The sequence below is a fragment of the Eubalaena glacialis genome, chromosome 3 (genome assembly GCF_028564815.1).
Source record: "Eubalaena glacialis isolate mEubGla1 chromosome 3, mEubGla1.1.hap2.+ XY, whole genome shotgun sequence".
Taxonomy (NCBI): Eukaryota; Metazoa; Chordata; class Mammalia; order Artiodactyla; family Balaenidae; genus Eubalaena; species Eubalaena glacialis.
The window spans coordinates 98,906,938-98,929,186 of NC_083718.1; the positions used below are offsets into that span (position 1 = coordinate 98,906,938).

General features: G+C 45.3%; 2 protein-coding genes and 1 non-coding gene across 4 annotated transcripts in view; 1 reads left to right on the forward strand and 2 right to left on the reverse strand.

Annotated features, from left to right (window-relative positions):
* Positions 1 to 13,708, reverse strand: part of ELAPOR1 (endosome-lysosome associated apoptosis and autophagy regulator 1) — a 67,073-nt gene extending 53,365 nt beyond the window's left edge. Inside the window, exon 1 of the mRNA XM_061186224.1 lies at positions 13,556 to 13,708. Coding sequence (XP_061042207.1) covers positions 13,556 to 13,708 — 153 coding nt within the window. The remainder of the gene's footprint in view (positions 1 to 13,555) is intronic.
* A 1,182-nt stretch (positions 13,709 to 14,890) lies between these two features.
* CFAP276 (cilia and flagella associated protein 276) lies at positions 14,891 to 19,702 on the forward strand. 2 transcript variants are annotated; one of them, XM_061186225.1, is made up of 5 exons: positions 14,891 to 14,971; positions 17,984 to 18,100; positions 18,631 to 18,746; positions 19,080 to 19,207; positions 19,625 to 19,702. In XM_061186225.1, the coding sequence occupies exons 1-5, from the start codon at positions 14,891 to 14,893 to the stop codon at positions 19,693 to 19,695; spliced, it is 513 nt and encodes a 170-aa protein (XP_061042208.1). In that variant the 3' UTR covers positions 19,696 to 19,702. The 2 variants fall into 2 exon arrangements, with proteins under 2 accessions (XP_061042208.1, XP_061042209.1); XM_061186226.1 differs by lacking the exon at positions 17,984 to 18,100.
* A 1,829-nt stretch (positions 19,703 to 21,531) lies between these two features.
* Positions 21,532 to 21,951, reverse strand: LOC133089324 (small Cajal body-specific RNA 2). The gene has a single exon (XR_009700693.1). It is a non-coding gene; the product is annotated as a small Cajal body-specific RNA 2 (non-coding RNA).
* Between the last annotated feature and the right edge of the window lie 298 nt (positions 21,952 to 22,249).

The following is a 22,249-nucleotide window of genomic DNA, read 5'->3' on the forward strand; positions in this document are numbered from 1 at the left end:
CTGGCTGCCTTGTCATAAGGACACTCAAGCAGCCCTCTGGAGGGACCCATATGCGAGGAGCAGACTCCTGACAATAGCCACATGAGTGACCCATCTTGGAAGCTGATCCTCAAGTTCTAAACAAGCTCTTGGGTGACTGCAACCCTGGCCGACATCCTTTTTTTTTTCTTTTTTAATTTTTAGCTGCGTTGGGTCTTTGTTGCTGCGCGCCGGCTTTCTCTAGTTGCGGTGAGCGGGAGCTACTCTTCGTTGTGGTGCGCGGGCTTCTCATTGCGGTGGCTTCTCTTGTTGCAGAGCACGGGCTCTAGGCGCATGGGCTTTAGTAGTTGTGGCTCGCGGGCTCTAGAGGGCAGGCTCAGTAGTTGTGGCGCACAGGCTTAGCTGCTCCGCGGCATGTGAGATCTTCCCGGACCAGGGATGGAAACCGTCTCCCCTGCATTGGCAGGCGGATTCTTAACCACTGCACCACCAGGGAAGTCCCCTGGCCGACATCTTGCCGGTAACCTCATGAGAGACTCTGAGCCAGAATCACCCGGCTAAGCTGCTCCTAAATTCCTGACCCACAGAAACTGTGAGAAAAAATTTTTGTTATTTTAAACCACTAAATTTTAGGGTAATTTATTATAAGGCTATTGCCTAATAGATAATAGATAACAATCCATTCCAAAAAAAAAGATATAGTTTTTAATTCTTGTTGGACCAAAGGAGATTCCTGATTTTACAAGGTTAATAACTCTATGTTAAAATACTGATATGCTCTTCTCTTCACCTGATACACCCTATTACATCTTCAGTTCTTACCTAATTTTACCACCTCTTTAAAGCCCTGCTTGACTCTCTCACTTCTTTTGCAAAGTTCTCCTTAACCACTCCAGCCCACACTGAAATAATTTTTCTGTTTATACTTTGGCACTTGATAACTATAATTGCTCCCACCTATGGAGTCCTTACTATGTGCCAGTGTACCAGGCTGAATAGTGTCCCTCCAAAATTTGTGTCTACCCGAAGCCTCAGAATGTATAATCTTATTTGGAAATAGGGTCTTTGTAGATGTAATCAGCTAAGATGAGGTCGTATTGGATTAGGGTTAACCCTAAATTCAACGACTGGTGTCCTTATAAGAAAGCCATGTGAAGACACAGAGAGACACACAGGGAGAAAGCCATGTGACAATGCAGGCAGAGTTTGGAGAGATGCAGCTGCAAAGGCAAGGCACGCCAAGGATTGCTGGCAACCACCAGAAGCTGGAAAGAAGCAAGGCAAGATTCTTCCCTAGAGCTGTCAGAAACAGCATGGCACTGCTGACTCTCTGATTTCAGACTTCTAGCCTCCAGAACTGTGAGAGAATAAATTTCTGCCGCTTTAAAACACCCAGCATGTGGTACTTTGTTACCGCAGCCCTAGCAAACTAACACAACTAGTTAATGTTCACATCTTCTTTCTCATTCCTCATTTTCACAACAATCCTTCAAATTAAATATGATTAGCTCCTTTGGTAAATGAGTCCCACAGCCAGGAAAACTTCACCTGGGCTATGAACATGTGCTCTGCCCACTGCTCCGTCCTATCTGGCCTCACTCCATCATGTACTTGATCTCTATTTGTAACTGCTTGTCCTTTTAAAGGCTGTATGTGCATCAGTGTTAGTTTCTTGTATATAATTCTGTGTCTCTTTCAGTCCATTATGTTCAATAAAACTTGATGAATGAATTATTTTAAATTTCAGTGGATTAAAAAATTTAAATAAAAGAGAAAAGAATAAGTATTTGGTGCAGAAAACATAACAGTAGCCCACAATCTAGAGGAAATCTGTCACTAATGTTTTCAGACTGTGAGTACTGTGATGATACCTGCTTTCTGGGACCAGGTATCAGTATGGACAGTATTGTGAATATTCCTAAGAGAGACAAAAACCAGAAAGGGTATAGGGTGGAGGAAGTAAATGTCAGAAATAATGACATTTATAGTAGGTAACCAGTCATGCTGCTTAACAATTACAAATTTTAAAAAAGAATACTTTTTGCCCCAATGATATGGCTTAACTCTAGAAATAGTGAGCTTCTCATTACCCAGGGTAAAAAGTTTTTGTTTTTGTTTTTGTTTTGGCCTCGCTGCGTGGCTTGCGGGATTTTAGTTCCCAGACCAGGGATTGAACCCCAGCCATAGCAGTGAAAGCGTCGAATCCTAACCACTGGACAGCCAGGGAACTCCCAAAAGTATTCCTTTTTAAACATTTGTAATTGCTAGGCAACCTAACCCACCTGAGGATAGGAACCCGCTCCGCTATGTTAGGGAGCTGGTGAAGATGCCTTAGGTGTGAATGATCACTGAGACCCACCCTAACACCAGCACTTTACAAGGTCGCAATTTTATATCTAAATGACACAGATTGCACCAACCTGTTGATCTCCTTGCATCCTCTGAGGATCTCCTTGGTCCTCAGTTTCTGCAAGTATCAAATTAAGATTTATACCTGAAACTAGCACAATACTGTAAATCAACTATAATTCAATTTTAAAAAGAGTTTAATAAATTTGGGATGATAGCAATCTAAGGTTTTTAAAAACCTTAGATTTTCAATTTTCTGAAAATTAAAAGGATGTCTCCTCTTGCAGAGAAGCTCCTGAGAATCTGTCTGCATCCTCCCAGTGGTATCACCTTTATCTGCTCATACTCATTCACGTCCCTGCCCTTCAGCTACTCATCATCTAACATAAGAACGTATAAGCAATTCCTGCATCAAAGACAACCAAGTGCACTGGCCACTATCACACATTCCTCAGAAATCATACATGAGATCTGTCCCTACATGGGAAAAATAAGCTGGTGAATACAAGAATCAGGGGGTAGCCTTTTAGACAGTCCAGGACTAAAAGTCTGTATGTTCTTTTTAAAATCTGACTTTTCCCCCCCACCATAGTTCTTTGTTTTCTTCCCATGTCCTGCTAACCTGTTATTTATTTTATATTTGGGCACAGCTCCTTCTTTTCTTTTACAGATGATTTACGCAGCTGAATTAATATTTGTAAATGGAGGCTCTGGCCCTAATTTTTTAAAATTTCTTTACAAGGAAAATAAGTTCATCCATTAACTCAAAATGTATGGAGCATCTAGTCTGTGTGTAGCACAGTGCTTGACATGCTGACTTTTCTCAAGTGCTATCCTGAGCCACAGCCATCCTTAAAATTCTTGTAAGCATGGTTTCTCGTAAGGAAAAGTCAGATGAACAGATATAACTGATGCTCCCTTTATCTTTCCTCTTAGTGGCTTACTAGCCACCCTTTTATTGTCATATGTTTCGAGTTGGAGACTGAAGTAATCAATTTCAAGCAGAAAGTTAGCCAATTTCAGTTTCCTTTCTAATTCAGAAACAGCTTTCCTTTATTGTTTGGCATGGGGTGAGAAGAAGGATGCTCCAATTAGCATGCAGGCTTATTAAAGTCCATATATTTTTTTGCTTTTTATTTTGTATCATCAGTAAGAATCAGACTTGGACAATCACATTCTAGGCCTATGAAACTCAATTTATTTATTTTGTCACGCTGCATAGTTCTATGGGTCTTTTTTTACATGCCTTTCGTGGTACATGACAAATCAAAGAAGAAAAATAGGTGATAACCTCATATTAGGCTTCTCAGATTTCAAGGAATTTGAAAAGTGGAGAGCCTAGGAAGTACGATAAATATATTTTCTTTCAGCAGCTGTCAAGCGCTAACTATAATTATCTGTTCTGTGCTTTACCTGCTATAACACAGAAAGAAAGCTTAAGAAGAAATGTGACAAATGGCCCAATTTTTATCACTTACCAGAGGGACAATACAGACTGAGGAAAAGCTATGAGTCTGACCAACTTCTTTTCAGAAAATTTGGCAGAATTAACATCAGGCCCGGCAGCCCTGCCTGGGACCAGCTGGCAGCTTGGTAAGGCTGACAGGCTCTCCGGCAGGGCCCTCCAGGTCTCTGTGATTCCCGGGTGAGAATAAACTCTGGCTGCCACCCTCACAGCCAAAGCCTCCCTCCTCCTCCATTGACTGCAGATGGAGAAGACTAATGCTCTTTGAAAATCCATGCTGCTTGGGACGTCCCTGGTGGTCCAGTGGTTAAGACTCTGCCCTCCCAATACAGGCGGCCCGGGTTCGATCCCTGGTCAGGCAACTAGATCCCACACGCCGCAACTAAAAGATCCCGCACGCGGCAACTAAAGATCCCGTGTGCCGCAACGAAGATCTCACTTGCCATAACTAAGGCCCGGCACAGCCAAATAAATAAATAAATATTAAAAAAAAAAAAAAAGAAAATCCATGCTGCCGACTTGACACACATCAATCAAAATGTTAAACACTTAGACTCTTTGACCCACTATTTCTATTTTTAAAAATTTGTCTGCAAATAGACTCAAACAAGTATGCATCAGTATGTACTCCTGTAGGAGGATGTTCACTGCAGCAATGTTACCATATGAGCGGCTGGAATCAACCTATTCATCAAGTTTCTGTTTCAATAAATCACAGTACACACATATAATGAATCACAGTAGAGCTATAGTGATGAAAACAATAAAATACAGAATAGGACAAATATTTTGATCTGATTTGTACAGGAAGGGCAAAAGAATACACAGATGTGCTTGTATAGGCAAAAAACATTTCAAGAAGAATATATTTAAGCAAGTGTTGACAGAGGTTAGCCTTTGGGGATTTGCAGGCGGGAGGGAAAATTTGTACTTTTCGGCTTATACCTTCTGCACAGTTTGGATTGTTAACATGGACAGGCAGGAAATATGGTGGTTAAGAGCTCAGCTGCCTGAGTTCCTGCTCTTTTACCAGCCAAGTAACCTTGGGCAGGCTAATCTCTCTTTGCCTTAGTCTCATCACCTATAAAATGGGGATTCATTCAGGGCAATTTTTGAGTATCTACTATATGGCAGGCAATGGAAATATAGAAATGAATAAAACATACAAGAATACCTGCCCTCTGCAGTGGTTAAGAATCCGTCTGCCAATGCAGGGGACAAGGGTTCGATTCCTGGTCCGGGAAGATCCCTGGTCTGGGAAGATTCCACATGCCGTGGAGCAACTAAGCCCGTGCGCCAGAACTACTGAGCCTGTGCTCTAGAGCCCGTGAGCCACAGCTACTGACCCCACGTGCCACAACTACTGAAGCCTGTGCACCTAGAGCCCATGCTCCACAACAAAGAGAAGCCACTGCAATGAGAAGCCCGAGCACCGCAACGAAGAGTAGGCCCCGCTCGCCGCAACTAAAGCAGCAACGAAGACCCAACGCAGCCAAACATAAATAAATAAATAAATAAATAAATTTATAAAAAAGAAAAAAAGAATAGTACCAAAAAAAAGAATACCTGTCCTCGTAGACTTCACATTCTTGTCAAAAGAGATAGACAATTAAAATGTACACATATATGTATGTATATGCACACATATGTACATATGTAAAATATCTGTCAGATAGTAAAGAGTGCTATGGAGAAAAATAAAACAGGAAAGAGGAGAGGTAATGGTGTGGGGTGGGATATTAATAGGACCTACCTCATAGAGTAACTGTAGGAACTGAGTTAACGCATGTTGGTCACTTAGAACACTCAATAAATATGAATTATTATTATTGTTATGAGCATATATTACTTTAGCATGTAAAAGTAAAAGATAATTTTTAAACAAACCCATGCCCCCAGGAACCTTTGACTAAAATCTCACCTCTTTCTTTAGTAGTTTCTGAAACTTCAAAATGGGGATATACTTTTTCGTTTATGAGTATAAAATCATGTGGTCCAGCCACATTGGCCTTCTCCCCATCCCCTAAAGCACCAGACTCTTTCCTGTCTGCAAGCTTGTCCGCACATTTTCACCCACCAAACTCCTCCACTTCCTCAGCTCGCCGCTTAAACTCACTCCTCAGAGAGTCCTGCTCCAACCTCCCTGATCTAAATCAGATCTCCTCTCATAATCTCTCAGCCTATCTTTCCCTTTTCTCGCATAGCACTTAACCAAATGCATAGGTCAGCTGGCGTGGTTATTTATGAATATCTACTTTGCTTTTCAAGCCAAAAAAACTCCTTCCCAGTGACCACCTAGGTGGGGAAATGTGAAAGAGAGGAGAGGGGAAGCCAGGCATAGCGTGGGTGGGCAGAGTTCTCACTCCAGTTTAGGTGGAGGGGGAAGCAGCTGAGAAGGGATTCAGAATAAGAAAGATCTGTAGGGATTTTTATATTGTTTGCTATAGAATGAGCAAGCATTTTACTTCTCAGTCACAGTAAGAGCATCCCAAAACACTCTGAGGTCACTTAGGAGCTATAGATGGGATCCTTCTTGAAACACACAGGGTCCTTCCACTATGAGCCAAGCAAGAATGAAGGGGTGTGTGTGTGTGTGTGTGTGTGTGTTGCCTAGTGATTCATCAAAGTTTGAAAGGATTGATAGTTGGTTTGTTTTAATTGATTTTTGGCTGTGTTCGGTCTTTGTTGCTGCACGCGGGCTTTCTCTAGTTGCGGCGAGCAGGGGCTACTCTTTGTTGCGGTCGCGGGCTTCTCATTGTGGTGGCTTCTCTTGTTGCGGAGCACAGGCTCTAGGCGTGCGGGCTTCAGTAGTTGTGGCACATGGGCTCAGTAGTTGTGGCTCGCGGGCTCTAGAGCGCAGGCTCAGTAGTTGTGGCGCACGGGCTTAGTTGGTTGCTCTGCGGCATGTGGGATCTTCCCGGACCAGGGCTCGAACCTGTGTCCCCTGCATTGGCAGGTGGATTCTTAACCACTGCGCCACCAGGGAAGCCCAGGATTGATAGTTTTGCCAAGGATGTGAGAAAACGTGCAAAGTTAATGGGAAGCAAAATTGATGCAATTTCTCCAAAAGAGGATGGAACAATATAAAGTATATGTGACTTTTGATCAAGGAATCCCCATTTCTAGAAATAAAACTTAAGGCGTGGGCTTCCCTGGTGGCGCAGTGGTTGAGAATCTGCTTGCCAATGCAGGGGACACGGGTTCGAGCCCTGGTCTGGGAAGATCCCACATGCCGCGGAGCAACTAGGCCCGTGAGCCACAATTACTGAGCCTGCGCGTCTGGAGCCTGTGCTCCACAACAAGAGAGGCCACGATAGTGAGAGGCCCGTGCACCGCGATGAAGAGTGGCCCCCACTTGCCGCAACAAGAGAAAGCCCTCGCACAGAAACAAAGACCCAATGCAGCCATAAATAAATAAATAAATAAAAATTAAAAAAAAAAAAAAAAAAGGAAGAGCTGTGTGTGTGCCATGAGCTATTATTAAAAAAAAAAAACAAAACCAAAAACTTAAGGAGTTAACTGAATGATCTTACTCTCTCATCCAGCAATTCTATTTCTAGGAATTTATTCCAAGGAAGTAATGACAGATGTGTTGGAAAGAATATGTAAAAAGAGGCTCATTTTAGCATTGTTTATAATAGTCAAAAATTAGAAACATATGTTAACATATGTTTCTAACATATATGTTCAATGATGGGGGATTGGTTAAATAAATTTCATCAGTGGAATATTATTTATCTATTACATTAATTTACTAAGGGCCCACATGTGCCAGATATTATTTTGGGTGTTGGAGACACAGCATGAAATGAAACACAAAAAGCCCTGCCTTCGTGGAGCTTACGTGTTAGTGGGAAAAGACAGAAATAAGTAAAATAAATAAAATATAGAGCATGTTAGAAAGTGGTAGGTTCTCTGGAGAAAATAAAACAGAAAATGGGATAGGAAGTGGGAAGACATTTCAACAAAAACTTGAAGGGGATTAAGAAATAAGCTGCATATCCTGGGAAAGAGCCTTCCAAGCAGAGAAAACAGCAATTGCCAAGACCCTGAGGGGGCAGGTTACCCCACAGGTCTGAGAAAGAGTGGGGAGGCTGGTGTGACTGGAGAGGAGGAGGTGAGGATTGTACGTACAGCCTTGTAGGCCAGTGTAAGGAGTTGGTTTCTACTTTGAGACAGGAAGCCTTTGGAAGGTTTTGAGCAGAGGAGGGGCAACATCTGTCTTATTTTCAGTAGGTTTACTCTGGCTGAGCACTAGACAATATGTGGGCAAGGTGGAAGCAAAGAAACCAGTTGGGAAGTTTTTGCAATCTTCTGGATGAGAGGTGATGGCAGCTTCGAGAAGGGTGTGTAGCAGTGGAGGTGTAAGAAGCAATCAAATTCTGGATACATTTTGAATGTAGAGCTAACAAGAGTTTCTCATGAGTTGGATATAGGGAGTAAGAGAGAGAGGTCAGGATTTGGGGCCTGAGCAAGTGGAAGGATGGGGTTGCCATTAGCTGAGATGAGGAAGATTCTGGGAAGCACATTGTTGATGGAGGTGGAGAAATCAGATGTTTTGGACATGGGAAATCTGAGCTTCCAATCAAATTTGTACATAGAGAGGTCATGTATGCAGCTATGTGTACAAGTCTGGAGTTCAAGGATGAGATCTGGGTTGGAGGTATGAATTTGGGAGTTGTTGATGTCCACATGGTGTTTAAAGCCATGGCGTTGCATGAGATCACCAAAGGAATGAAAATAGAAGACGATGGATAGAAAGAGAGAGAAAGAGAGATGATAGGTAGATAGATAGACAGGTAGATAGATAGACAGACAGACAGATAGATAGATAGATAGATAGATAGATAGATAGATAGATAGATAGGTAGATAATAGATGTTCCTGAGGAACTGCCAGATTTAGAACTCAGGGACATGAGGGGAAAAAAATCAATCAAGGGGACAAAGAAGGGGACACCAGGGGCATAAAAAAATAAACCACCCATTAGAGAGTTGGTGCCCTGAAAACCAAGAGAAGAAAGTGTTCCTAGTTGGTGAGAGTGATCACTGCTCTACCAATTGCTGGTGGATGAAGTGTAATTGAGACTGAGAAATCACCATTGATTGAGCAAGAGCAGTTTTGGTAGAGTTGTGGGGATGAAAGTCGGCTTGGAGTGGATTCAAAAGAGAAGGGAGGGCTTCCCTGGTGGCGCAGTGGTTGAGAATCTGCTTGCCAATGCAGGGGACATGGGTTCGAGCCCTGGTCTGGGAAGATCCCACATGCCGCGGAGCAACTGGGCCCGTGAGCCACAATTACTGAGCCTGCGCGTCTGGAGCCTGTGCTCCTCAACAAGAGAGGCCGCGATAGTGAGAGGCCCGCGCACCGCGATGAAGAGTGGCCCCCACTTGCCGCAACTAGAGAAAGCCCTCGCACAGAAACGAAGACCCAACACAGCCATAAATAAATAAATAAATTTTAAAAAAATACAAATTAGAAATTAAAAAAAAAAAAAAGAGAGAAGGGAAAGGGTGGATGTAGAGACAGTGATCATAGACGTTACAGGAATTCAAAGGATTTTGCTACAAAGGGAAGCAGTAAAATAGGGTGGCAGCTGGAGGGGGAAGTGACACTCAAGAGAAGTTGTTGAGTTGGGTTTTTTTTTCCTATTTTTAAGATAGAAATAATAGCATATTTGAAGATTGATAAGAATGATTCAGTAGATGGGAAAAATGGATGACTCCAGAGAGAGGGAATACTTGCTGACCTATATTAAGAAGGTGAGAAGGGGGACTTCCCTGGTGGCCCAGTGGGTAAGACTCCACACTCCCAATGCAGGGGGCCCAGGTTCAATCCCTGGTCAGGGAACTAAATCCTGCATGTTGCAACTAAAAAAAAAAAAAAAAAAGATCCCGTGTACCACAACGAAGATCAAGTGCAGCCAAATAAATAAATAAATAAATATTAAAAAAAAAAAAAAGAAGAAGAAGGTGAGAAGGGATGGGTCTAGTGTGGATGGTCAAAGCGAAAGGGTTGACATTAGGGATTAGTCAGGATAGGTAGTTCATCCGGTTCCTCATTAAAATGGTGTTATGCAAGGCCATCTAATGACTTAGAATGATGTTCCATTACGTTTTCTAAAAGCAGATCATAAAACAGTAAGAAGCATATTTACTGAGCACTTACTCTATGCTCTGCATTTTGCAAAGCACTTTAAGCATTCTCTTGCCTAATTCTCCCAGTGATCCACCTGACTCCTTCAATCAGTTGCCAAATCCTCTAACTTCTACCTTCAGCATGTTTTTTATATCCACGCCTTTCTATTTATCCCACTGCCACCATCCCAGTGCAGTCCCTTTGTTAACCTCCTCCTTGACCTCTGTAAGATCTTTTGAACTGGTCTTCTTGCCCCCATCTCTCTGCTCTCACCTTTTGGCCTATCTCAACTTTATTTACTTTACATTCATGCTAATCCACTACCTCTGCTAAGAATCCTTCAGAGATTCTCTGCTTAGTTTCCCACTTTCCAATCTTGATTTCTGTGGTACCCCACACCTACTCCACATTTCAGCCACGTGGTCTACTTGCAATTCTCAGGATCTTTTCCTTGGGTTCCTCTCTCTATCTAGAAATCATGCTCCCTCCATCTCTGCCCGTTGAAATTCTGCTGATTATTCCAGAAGCAGGTCAAGTGTCAACTGTTCAAATATGTTTTCTTCTTTTCCTGTCAACCTCTATATTGCCATTCCCGCATTGCTTACCACATGTTAACATTATGTCATCATTTGTATGTCATTATTTGTGGACTTATCTTTTCTGCCTACCAATATTTCTGAAGCCCCTATGACGTGTCAAGGATATATACTAGGTATTTTACATGTGTTATCCAATTTAATTTAATCCTCACAATAGCCTTGTGAGATAGGTGTTACCATTCCCATTTTACAGATCAGGAATCTGAAGCTGTCCAAAGTTAATTAACTTGCTCGAAGTAGCATCCTTACTAAGTGGCAGAGTCATTATTCATTCACCAAATTTTATTCTAATCCATGTCTGCCAGATTTCTAAGCCCTCTGGGCTTTTCAACATAGATTGGGATGTCCCTTTGGGGGCAATTAGCACTGAAGCCTCAGGGCAATACCGATCTGGGAAAGGCAGTTTTCTCTTCCTCTCTCATTTGATTTAGATTCATTGTGCTATAGAAAATGCTCCTTTGGCTCTCAGTCAGTACTTAGCCTGGGTTAGCACAGGACTAAAGAAATGATTCATGAAGACAAACACCACACAGGATGTTTAGTTCCACTGGTGACCCTGATTATTGTAAAACTGTGAAAGGAACGCCAAGCCCCAGCACATGTTTAGCAATCTAGAACTCCCAGCTCTCTGCCTCCTCAGTTTAGACTTTACCCTAAACCTCTTTGTTCCCTGATTAGATCAGACGGATGCCTCAGATTTCAGAAACAAGGCAGGAACAGCATTTTTGTCATTAGGGTCAGCCTTGGCCGATAAGACTCCCTGCCATTAATACCCAGCAAAGACTCACAAGAAATTCATATGAAGAGTAAGAACAGGGAAGGGTTAGTCTACCCTGAATTGGTTTTTTCACCATTTAGGATTGGAAGCCCCTAAAACTTATTGGGTCAATTCATACTGCCAAACAAAGAATATTATAATAATGGGTTTATTCTCTTCCTTATTGTTTTGGAGTCCAGGGTGTTCAGCAGCCACTGTTTGCTCAAGAAGAGTGTAAACAGGACTTGCTGACGCCTGTGGCCAACACAGATGACTCTCAAGCCACTTTTACTCCGGCATGGGGTGTGGATCTAATGGTAAAGAAGCTGAATGGGAAAGAGAGTTAGGTAACTCTAATTTGTGTTTTATTTGTATTTTCTCTTTCAGTCCTCAAAGCAATCTTTTTTGAGGTAGGTGTTATTGAAATACCAATTCTACAGATCCAAAAACTGGGTGGTAAGTAACAGGCAGGGACTGGAACCCTGGTATGTTGAGTTCCACAGCTTTCCACTGCCCTCAGCTCATGCTCTGTGGCAAGGCCTCTTGCTTAGGCAAATGCCAATCATGTAAAACGGACTAAAGGCAAAATTTCTACACAAGTTAGAGCTCTCAAGTATCAATATTCTTCCCTCCCTCCCAAGCAAGATGATACAAAGTGTTTAATTTCTTAAATGTCTCATATTTTCCATAGTCCACAAAGATCTCAATAAGAAGTGGTAGTTGAACTGTAAGATTGTTACCTTCCATACAGGGGACTCCCATGTTGGATTCTTAGGCAAGTGAGTTTGCTTGATGGAACTCACTTGGTTGGTTAGACCACAGGCCACCAAGGCCAGTAAGCAACACTCACTGACAAAATCATCCTGTTCCCAGCCATCTTTAAAACAGGTCATAAAGTGGCTGGGTGAAAATGTGGATGGCCCAGGGCAGGACACTGCTGGGACTGATACAAGTTACAAAAATGTCCACTGACTGGGGTCACTTGTTCATATTCATGAATGAAGTGAAGTATCTTTATTCACACAAAAATTCTCTTCTCTCTTCCCACCCCCCTCACTTCTTCATGATCTGTTTTGTTATAGATGGTCTAATGGTTAGAATACCATCATAATAATACATTTCCATTTGGGATGGGGTTATGGTTGCTAATCAGTAGTTAACAATGACAACTTATAAATAATATTTCAACCTCTCAAAACCTTAGCCAAGTATGACATTTCAGATTAATTGTACAGGGCTAGACTCTTAATGTATTACAAAGTCTTTCACATTTCACCTAGATAACAACTTTTATTTGCCTTCTGCCATGAAGTTCTTGTAAATATGTTGTTGCTGCCTCTGCCATATGGTTTTTAAAAAGTTACTCAGAACACAACCAATTATTGTTATTTCAATACCATAGAAACCACTGAGTTTTGTTACTCCTTTTTTTGTATCCCTCCAAAAGAATGTTCAAAGGCATTTTTGGTTGGAAGACATTCACTACTTATTCTCTGAATTATGTTGGCAACATTTTAGAAACACCTTGAAAAAGACTTACGACATATGTCAGCAAAAGTCCAGAGAAGGAAAGTAGAGATTGGCTGAAAGTGAGATACTACAGAACTCAAAGTCTGGCCAAAGGTGAGTCATGCACTGCCAGGTACACTAAAGAAAGCACACCGGGGGAGGCAAACTATAAACAGGACCCACATTTAGCAGCCCACAAGGTAACTGGATGTTTAATACCAAGGGAAGAGAGGTGATGGGATCCTTCAGTCCCCCTTGCAGACCTCCCATTTTCACACTTTCTTGAAGCCATGATAAAATCACAAGGATTCCCACTTCGATCCATTATTTTCCTTTGGCCTTCCAAACTCCTTTCTTACCCCACTTCTCCCTTTTCCCACTTTCTATTTTGCTCCTCTGTACATAATCTTTGGTTTTCAACCACTTTTAAGGTAATTTCATCCCAGCTGGGAAACAACCCATGTCTTCTCCTTCCCTCATTCCCAAGTCCAGGGACTCAGGTCCCTCCTGAGGTCCTCGGAGCTGGGACCTTTCCCCTGAGCTCAGCAGCCCAAGCTGTGAGGCTGATTTATTTCGTGAATCCTCCAGTGGGCTGGCTTCTCCATGACGCCAGTCTGCTCCTCTTCCTCCCCCACCCCCCCCCATCCCCAAAGAAACCTAAACTCCGTGGCCTCTGAAACTGTCTGTGCCTGGGTCCCAAGATCCCCTCCGGGATCCAAGATTTTTCTGACCTAAGTGGGGTCGGGTCGGGGAGGAGAGTACCTCTTTGCAGGCGTGAAGCTCCGGTCCCGCTCCCTGAGTCACCTGGAAGGTGGTCCCAACCCAGAGCAGCAGCCTCAGAAGCCGGAGTGTGCGCGGCTCAGTTCTTCCCCTGCCTCTGGCAGAGGGATGGAGGCTGTGCCCAGGCTCAGCCATAGTGTTGTTCTGAGCGAGCGGCAGCAGCGGCTCAGGTGCTGCGGCTGCAGCTACTGCTGGAAGAAGGCGGAAAAAAAGGGGAGGGAGGTTCACAGGGGGGAGGATGCAAGGGGCTGGGCTCGCTTCAGTCACCTCCCTGCGGCTACGCCTAGGCCGCCCATCCTTCCTCCTCCCTCCTTCCTCTTCTCCTCCTCCTACCCACGTCGCCTTGGCAACCGCCTCCTCGTTCCCTCCGCGCGGGTTGGGGCAGGGACCACTCGCTCCTCTGCCGCTCACCTGCCGGTCGCCATGGCAGCCGCCGCCACTGGCGCGCGCGGCGTGGGAACGCGAGCGCCCAGGGTCTGCAACCGTCCCAACAAGCGCGCACAGGGCTCGTGTAAAGAACGCGGTGGAAACAACCTACAAGCCATCGCCACCAAATTCATTATTTCGTAGCCATCGGCTACTTATGAGCACCTCTAATTTTGCAGACGTGGCGTTCTATATATACTTATTAAGCACCTCCTATGTGTGAAGCGACAGAAAAATGATTGAGATCCGTCTCTTCTCCAGAGCTTATAGCCTGGAAGAAGTGGCCCCGGTACGTGTCACCTACTGTAACAGCCTCTTCTGGAGATCTTACTTCCACCCCGCCAAATCCATCTGTGCTTTTACAACCAGCGCTATGCGAAGCCCTGAGACTCGTATACTTAAACCGAGTTTAAGCAAGGAGAGTTTGCCTTAGCCGGCAATTTTCCAAGCACGACACCTGGACTCTTCTGTCTCTTGACATCCCCATTCTCTCATCGCTTTGAGAGATCCTTTGGTTAGATGCCAGGAGGAAGGACATTTCTGGGCCACCTTTTAGGAATTCTTTCTTTAACTGAAGTCTTTTGCAGAAGACCTGTTCGGCGTTTTTCACCGAAGTCTCACGAGTGCAAATCCAGGGCTCCCCGGTACACTCAGCGGCGCTTTCCCTCTGCGTTCCCAGTAGCTTCTTCCCGAGGGGCCTCCCGCGTTGGACCGCCAGGTGGCGCCCTTCTCGGAGGGAATTCGCCTCAGTCATAGACGGCGGGGTAGTTGCCTGGCAACTGAAATTGGGCGTGCCAAACAATTGGGACACCGGCTCCTCCGCGTGCAAGATTGTGTGCGGCTGCGCGGGCCTCTCATCACTCTTAAGAGTGTCTCGCTCGGCATTTTACCATGCCTCTCACCCGAGACCCTTTCCAGAATCCTACGTTGGATAACGATGATTCCTACTTGGGAAAACCGCGGGCTTCCGAGGTACTGAGGTTTCTTGCGCAGATTCCCAGTAGGGTCGACCGCACTCTTCTTTCTGTCGGCGCGACAGGAAGAGATGGTAACTTAAAGGACTCTGGTGAGGACACTGAGTCAGGTACCGGAGAAGTCTGTTTTCTGCCTTCCTCCATGTCCCCATATTCAGGGCTGCCAACATTTCACAGGTGCTTTTGAGCAGAGGCAAGTGGATTTCTAGTCCAGAGGAACAAGAGGCACTCACAGCCCGAAGCAATGATTGGTATAATGGGGCTTACCCAGGCCCAGGTTCCACTTTTCTCGTAGAAGTATTTGAGATATTTGAAGTGGTGAAAAATAAGGTGAACTAAATGGTAATTGTAGCTTAATAACAAAATCAAAGCACTCCCTTTTGTTTATTCAACATTTATTATTTACTGTATGCCGGGCACTCTGCTAAAAACTGAGGATGTATAGACACATTAGATTAGCTCCTGTTCTCAGGGAAATCTAGTAGAAAAGCCAGACTGACAACAGCAACAGCAAAAGTGCTTGCACAACAGCACATGTGTTGTGACAGTTAAATGTGGAGTGTCATGGGACACAGGAGCTTAAAGGAAAGCCTCCCAGAGCAGGTGAGTTTTGACATCCAAATATGAGTTAGCTGGACCAGGGGAGGGAGGAGGTGGAATGTAAGTTAGGAGGAAGGAAACAGGAACCAGACATTCAAGGCAAAAGGAGCAGCAGGTGCACATACATGGAGAGGAGGATGAGGGTGGCCTCTTTGGGACCAAAGAGTCCAAAGTGGCTGAAGCGTTGGTGTGAAATGGAGGAGTGGAGAGGGTGGAAGCTGGAGAGGTGACCCTCCTGGGCTGGGTGTGCTGTGTACACCATGCTAGTGAGCTAGGTTTTCATCCTGGGGAATCATCTCCCAGGAGTGGCATACTAGATGGGTGTTGTAGAAAGCACAAGTGGCAGTGGATTGGGCAGGATGTTTGTGCGACAACAGGGATCAGCTACGAGGCTGGTGCAGTGATCTCCAGGAGGAGTAACAGATGTACAGCAGTGATGCAGGGGATGGCGGTAAGAGGTAAAGGGCAGGACTGATGGGACTTTGTGGCTGACTGGATATGGGCTCAAGAGAGTGGATGAGTCTAGGAGAGCTCCCAGGTTTCTGAGGGCTTACCTGATACCATTTACTGAATGAGGCATCCAGGGAAAGCAGGTTTGGGGAGAAAGATGTTGAGATCAATTATGTAGCTGTTGCTTTCGTGGTGCCTGTGGGACATTTCCATAGAGATGAAGAGTAGGCAACATGGTTGAGAGCTATGGGTTGAAGATGTCTGGAAGCCACAGTATTCATCTGGTGGTTGAAGCTATAGGAGAGAATGAGCTCATCCAGTGAATGTGAGAGTCAGAAAGGCAGAGACAAACCCCCTGGAGAATACCACTAAGGGACAGAGAGAGAAAGCAGAGCTGAGAAGGAAGCTGAGAAGTAATAGCCAGAGGCAGGAGGAGAACCAGGAGGAGCTGGACCCACATAGGATGGAGAGAACATTTCGTGGAATCAGAGTCGTGGTGCAGAAACCGCAGAGGTCAGTAAGATCAGGACTGGAAAGGATCCACCTGACCTAGCCGCAAAGGTCAGTGGTCGCCAGCAAGAGTAGTTTCAGTGGGTGCTTGAGGCAGAGGCCAGACTGCAGTGGGCGGAAGAGGGAATGGGAACGGGGAGGAAGTGGAGGTGGCAAGTGTTGACTCTTTAAGAAGGCTGGCTCGGTAGGGAAGGTCATGGAGTGGTAGCTAGACAGTGACAAAGGAATGAGGAGAAGCTGGGTACAGGGGATGGCAGGATAGCGCAGGGCCCTAAAGCACCAGGAAGGGTTCAGGGAAGGGTGATTCTTGAATAAAAGGGACTTCCCTTTCTCTGAGATGGAAGGAAAATGGATGTGAAGATGGCACTCACGCTTGACAGGCTTGACTTTCTAAGTGAAAGACCGTCTCAGCCTTCTGCTTATAGAGATGATGAGGCTTATGCAGCCTTCAAGGAATGGGAAGAGAGCTGCCTATGCTTGCATCATATGTATTTGTAGTTTTCCCATTTCCTTTTTCATCTTTCTTGGTGACAGTATAGTGCCTGGTTCACACCATTCAATTAATGCCTAATTGAGCTGAGTCACACAGCACTGTGTTATATACAGGGGAGGAGGAGGGTTCCTACATCGGATAGGTTGAATGAGATTTCTACTAGGTTGTAGTTGTACTCACTGGAATTCAGTCATTGATTCAATCAATATTTCATTTTAGAACACCATGTGTTAGGTCGCTGTGCTAGGCACTGGGGATACGGTGGTGAACAGTATGGCATTTTACATGTAATGAAGAAATCAGCTGTGTGCTTTTCATATTCGTACTTGCGGGGTTTTAATTAGAGGACTGAACATCCAATGAACTTTTTGACATTCCTGCAGACACAATGACCCTTCCCTGCTTACTGAAATTTTCTCACCTGCCTAGACACTGCTCTCTCCTGATTCTCTTGTCTCTGACTGCTCCCACCGCCACCCCCATTATAATATTGTGCAGTCCTCATGAACCACCTCTTCCTTGTTGGTCAGACGCCTTTTTGCAGGCTTCAACCACCACTTCAGGGGGATGACCCCCAGATCTCTACTACTTGTTCTGAGCTCTCCTCCAACAACTGCACACTTCCAATTTCCTACCTGTTAATTGCATTAGGATATCTTATCTCTTCTCCAAGCTCAGGACTTCTAAGCCTGAGCTCATCTTGCCTCTCTGCTCCCCACCCTTCACCTCCTGTCCCACTTCACCCCTTTCCCTGTATTCCTGGCCCATTTCTGTCAGTTCTAAGATTGAAAACTTAGGAGGATCAGAAGCCTGGGAGCCTTGCCCCATTTCGTTCTTCTCTTTTAGATGTCTGCGATTCAATTAAAATGGGATGGGATAAGGGGATGGATGTCACTGAAGCTATCACATCAGCAAGGCCTCTGGTAACCAGGGGTGGCTGTGGTTTCTCTTTTGCAGAAACTGCCATATAAGAACCCAACTCACCTTGCTCAGCAACAGGAACCCTGGTGTCGACTCAGCTCAACTCCCACAATCACGTCCATGAGGCAGGATGTTTATTTTTTTGATCCTGAGGTACCTAGCATTGAAATGCTATTTCTCCTTATATCCATTTAGGACTAATTAATATCCCTTTTGAAAGGTAGTCTGTCCCTGACTACCTTAGCATCTTTATCTTGTCCCCAATCCAAGATCCTACCAAATCTAAAACCAAATACAAACTTATCAACTTCCTCTGGGAAGTCAGAAGGCTTGGGTTTTGCTGCAGTTGATTATCTGGAGCAAATCATTCTCTCACCAGACTTCTCATTATAACCATGAACAAGGTAAGGCCCATTAAGCTCAAGTCAAGGACAATATAGTGGTTCTCATGTCTCCAGGAGAGCTCCCCACTCCTTAGACCTAACCATGAGACAATTCTATATGGACAAGAGTTAAGAAGTCATCATGTATAGTAATTTGGTATGTAGGGAGTTGGTGGATCTCAGGCCCAAAAGGGGTTCACTCTGCTTTGGGGGAAGAGTAGAGCCCAACAGAACCCGACTAGAGCAGGTGCAAATGTGGCAAGTTAACCCTGGGGGTGGCGGGGTTGGCTTCCTCCATAGATACCGAAGGATGATCTGGATTTCCGATTAGCAGCCTTGTACAACCACCACACAGGGACGTTCAAGAGCAAAAGTGAGACACTGATACACCAGGAGACCATTCAGGATACCCATGGGTAAGTGGTGGAGGCGGAGCCTCTCCCTAAGGACAATGCCAATCAAGTAAGGTAAAGTGTCACCTGGGAAATAACAATCAATAGGTTCTTGTTTGTATAGATTTCTGTATTTTTTACTTCTGTAATACAAGTTCTGTTTTTTTATTTTCTAAAATGAACAGAGCTCTTCCAGGATTGTGCTCATCTGTAGAACAAAATCTTTGCTTAATTCCAGAGGGTAAAAAGGGCCTTCGGCTGCTTTATTTTTAAGGTTGCATGCAACTCTTTCCCTTCTTACCTTTCTTCTCCTGATTGATTTCACTCTCCCATGTTCTTCCCCACACCATCTTCTAGAATCAAGATCCAATTCCCTGGAGAATTTTTATCCCCTCCCCAGCCACCCCCCATCACTTCCCGAGCTAACATCAGACACTGGATCAACCCTAAGAAGGAGTCTATTCACAGCATCCAGGGATCCATAGGTAAGGGTCAGAAGACTGAGGGGTGGGAGGCAGATGGGTGGTGCAAGAGTTTTTCTAAATGGTCACAGGAATCAGGGAGTTGACGTGTTTGGCTATTAGGGAACATCAGGGATAACTGAGAGTCTGGCACATATCAGACTAAAACCAGGGGACATGCTGACTGTAGAGCTAGGAAATGAATTCAGTTTTTCAGAGCCACTACCTCAGCCTTAGGTCTAGGGGACAAAAATTTTCAGCAAAGGGCAGAAACCGGGGAGTGAAAGACCTATAGCTACCTCCCATCAGTCCTCTATATGCCAGTTTCCTCAGCTGTTAGAACCTTCTTCATTGTCCCCATAAATGTATGGGCGACAAGTTCCCAGAAAAGGCAAAGGATCTGAAATTCACAGCCCACTCCCTCTTCTCTTTTCTCCACAGTGTCCCCTCACACTGCAGCCACCAATGGAGGGTATTCCCGAAAGAATGATGGTGGCTTCTTCTCCACCTAAGTGTTGACAGGCCCCTGGACTAATTAATCATATTGGAACATCCTGCCGCCCACCTCCATTAAATAGATTTGTGTAAGATGAAGCCTGGAGTATCTGTTACCCATGGACTACCAGTTGCCACATGACTACTCTTAAAATATGGAAGTTTCTCAACTTCTAGAAACTAGTCCTGTTGGGCATATTTGCAACTCGGAAAGTCATCTTGCTGAAAAGATACGGATTTAGGACAGAACAGCACTGTTTTTGGCAGGAGACAGGTATTCACGTTTTGTGAACTGGAGTCATTCCAACCATACCCATTCAACATTTCTTGCAAACTTTTTTTTTTTTTTTAATTTATTTTATTTTTGGCTGCGTTGGGTCTTTGTTGCTGCGCGCCGGCTTTCTCTAGTTGCAGCGAGCGGGGACTACTCTTTGTTGCGGTGCGCAGTCTTCTCACTGCGGTGGCTTCTCTTGTTGCGGAGCACCGGCTCTAGGCCCGCGGGCTTCAGTAGTTGTGGCACGCGGGTTCTAGAGCACAGGCTCAGTAGTTGTGGCGCACAGTTGCTCCGCGGCATGTGGGATCTTCCCGGACCAGGGCCCGAACCTGTGTGCCCTGCATTGGCAGGCGGATTCTTAACCACTGCGCCACCAGGGAAGCCCCTCTTGCAAACTTTTATGTGTCAGGTACTGAGCTAAGTGTTGGGAAAACAAGAATGGACATAGTCCATTCTCTTGAGCTTACAAACACTAATTTTAGTAGCTCTTTGTGACATTAACACTTATGCTGAGGTCACGCTTAACAGATTTCAGACCTTCTGGATTTAGTCATCTGCTGAGCTCTACTTTTCCATGAGGGCTCCATCTCCCTGGCTCCTTGCCATTGTTCATCCTCTTAACCCTGCTACTGTCTCCTTGCCCGGGAGTCAATTCTCTTTTCTTTGGCTTGATTTGTGCTGTGATATGTAGCCCCCTATTCTTGGAAACAGCGTTCAACAATCTGATCCTAGGGTCTGAAGGTACCTAAAAACTGATACAGTAATGTGGTTTCTAAAATTACAAGCCACTCACAGGAGCCTGCTGTTAAAATGAGCAAGAAATGGCAGACCTTTTAGAATATTGTACACTAAAAGTTCCCATTTCTAAGATTGGACAGCATATGCATTGTTGAATAAATCAGATACGAAAGGGCTTCTTCCTGGTACTCAGGTGCAGGGTCAATACCACCAAACTATTACAGCCCCTCTTCCACCGAGATACTCCAATCTGTTCATAGCGTTTGCTTCCAAGTGGCAATATTGTTTCAGTTCTCTTTATTTAGAATAGCTGAAAGTGACAGAGGGGGGTGACTCTCTGGGATAATCACCTCATGTGGGTTGATACTGAACATCAAAAAATTTATTACTGCGATCCATGCATGGAGGCTTTAAATAATATAGATTCCTAGACCCCCCCCCCCCCCCTGATAATTCTAATTCAGTAAATCCGGTACGGGTTCCTGGAATCTGAATTCTTATAAGGTCTCCAAGTTCTCTTACGGATATATACACGTATACAGACATGCATATATACATATATCCCTTTGCGGCAGGCGCTGTGTAGTGCCTTTACACCAGGGGCACCAGTGTTGGTACCATACAAAACAGTCATCATGACAAGTCGGGTCTAAAGAAAAAAACGGAGGCGGCTACAAAACGAAACTGCAGCGGGGAACAAGGCCTCCATATCCTTTCAGCTCCCGCTCCCGCGGGCGGGGCGACGGCTCATTCAACCTCCGTCCGCCAGCGCCCGGGGCCCGCAGCCGACCGTTGACACGTTAGCCTCAACGCCACGGGCGGCCGTGCCCTGGGCCCGGGCTCAGATCAGAATCGCCTCGATAATCAGTGGCCCAGGACAAACCCAGCCTCGTCTATCTGATCAATTCATCACTTCTGAGCGCCGGGCCCCGTAGGACCAGCTCCGGGACCTCCGGGACCGCAGCGTTGCCACCGCCCAAGGGGCCTCGCTGCACAGCGCCCCGAAGAAGGGGCTTCGCAGGAGGGGAGCTTTTCATTTCGGGTTGGTCCGGCGGGGCTGGAGTCACAACCCGATCAAATAAGATCAAGGTGTAGGCCGGGGCAGGGGCACGGGGGCGGGCGCACGCACTCGCCTTGCACGCAACACGCGCGCACTCACACATTCACGCGTCCACTCACAGACTCAGCCCGCAGGCGCCTTCCACACACCTCGCCACAGTTCCAACCAGCCTCACCCCACGCCGCTCTCCCTCCGGTGAAAGGGCGGAAGTGCGCAAGCTCCTTTAAAGCCCTCCGCCCCGCCTCCGCCCCGGAGGGTTCTGGGAGGAACAACCGAGCACAGGCCCTCGCCGAATGCGCACTTTCCCGCCCCCACGTGGCTCGGAGGGGAACCAAGGGCCCAGGTAAAGGCGGGACAAATTCCCACAATACTGAATCGTGATTGTCTTTGGATCTCTGTGCAGCTACACATTTATATCCATATCTGTAGTTTTTCTTTGATCTTTGATCCAAGTTCTGGATATAAGATGATTCAATCTCAGGAGACCTCTAGGTGAATG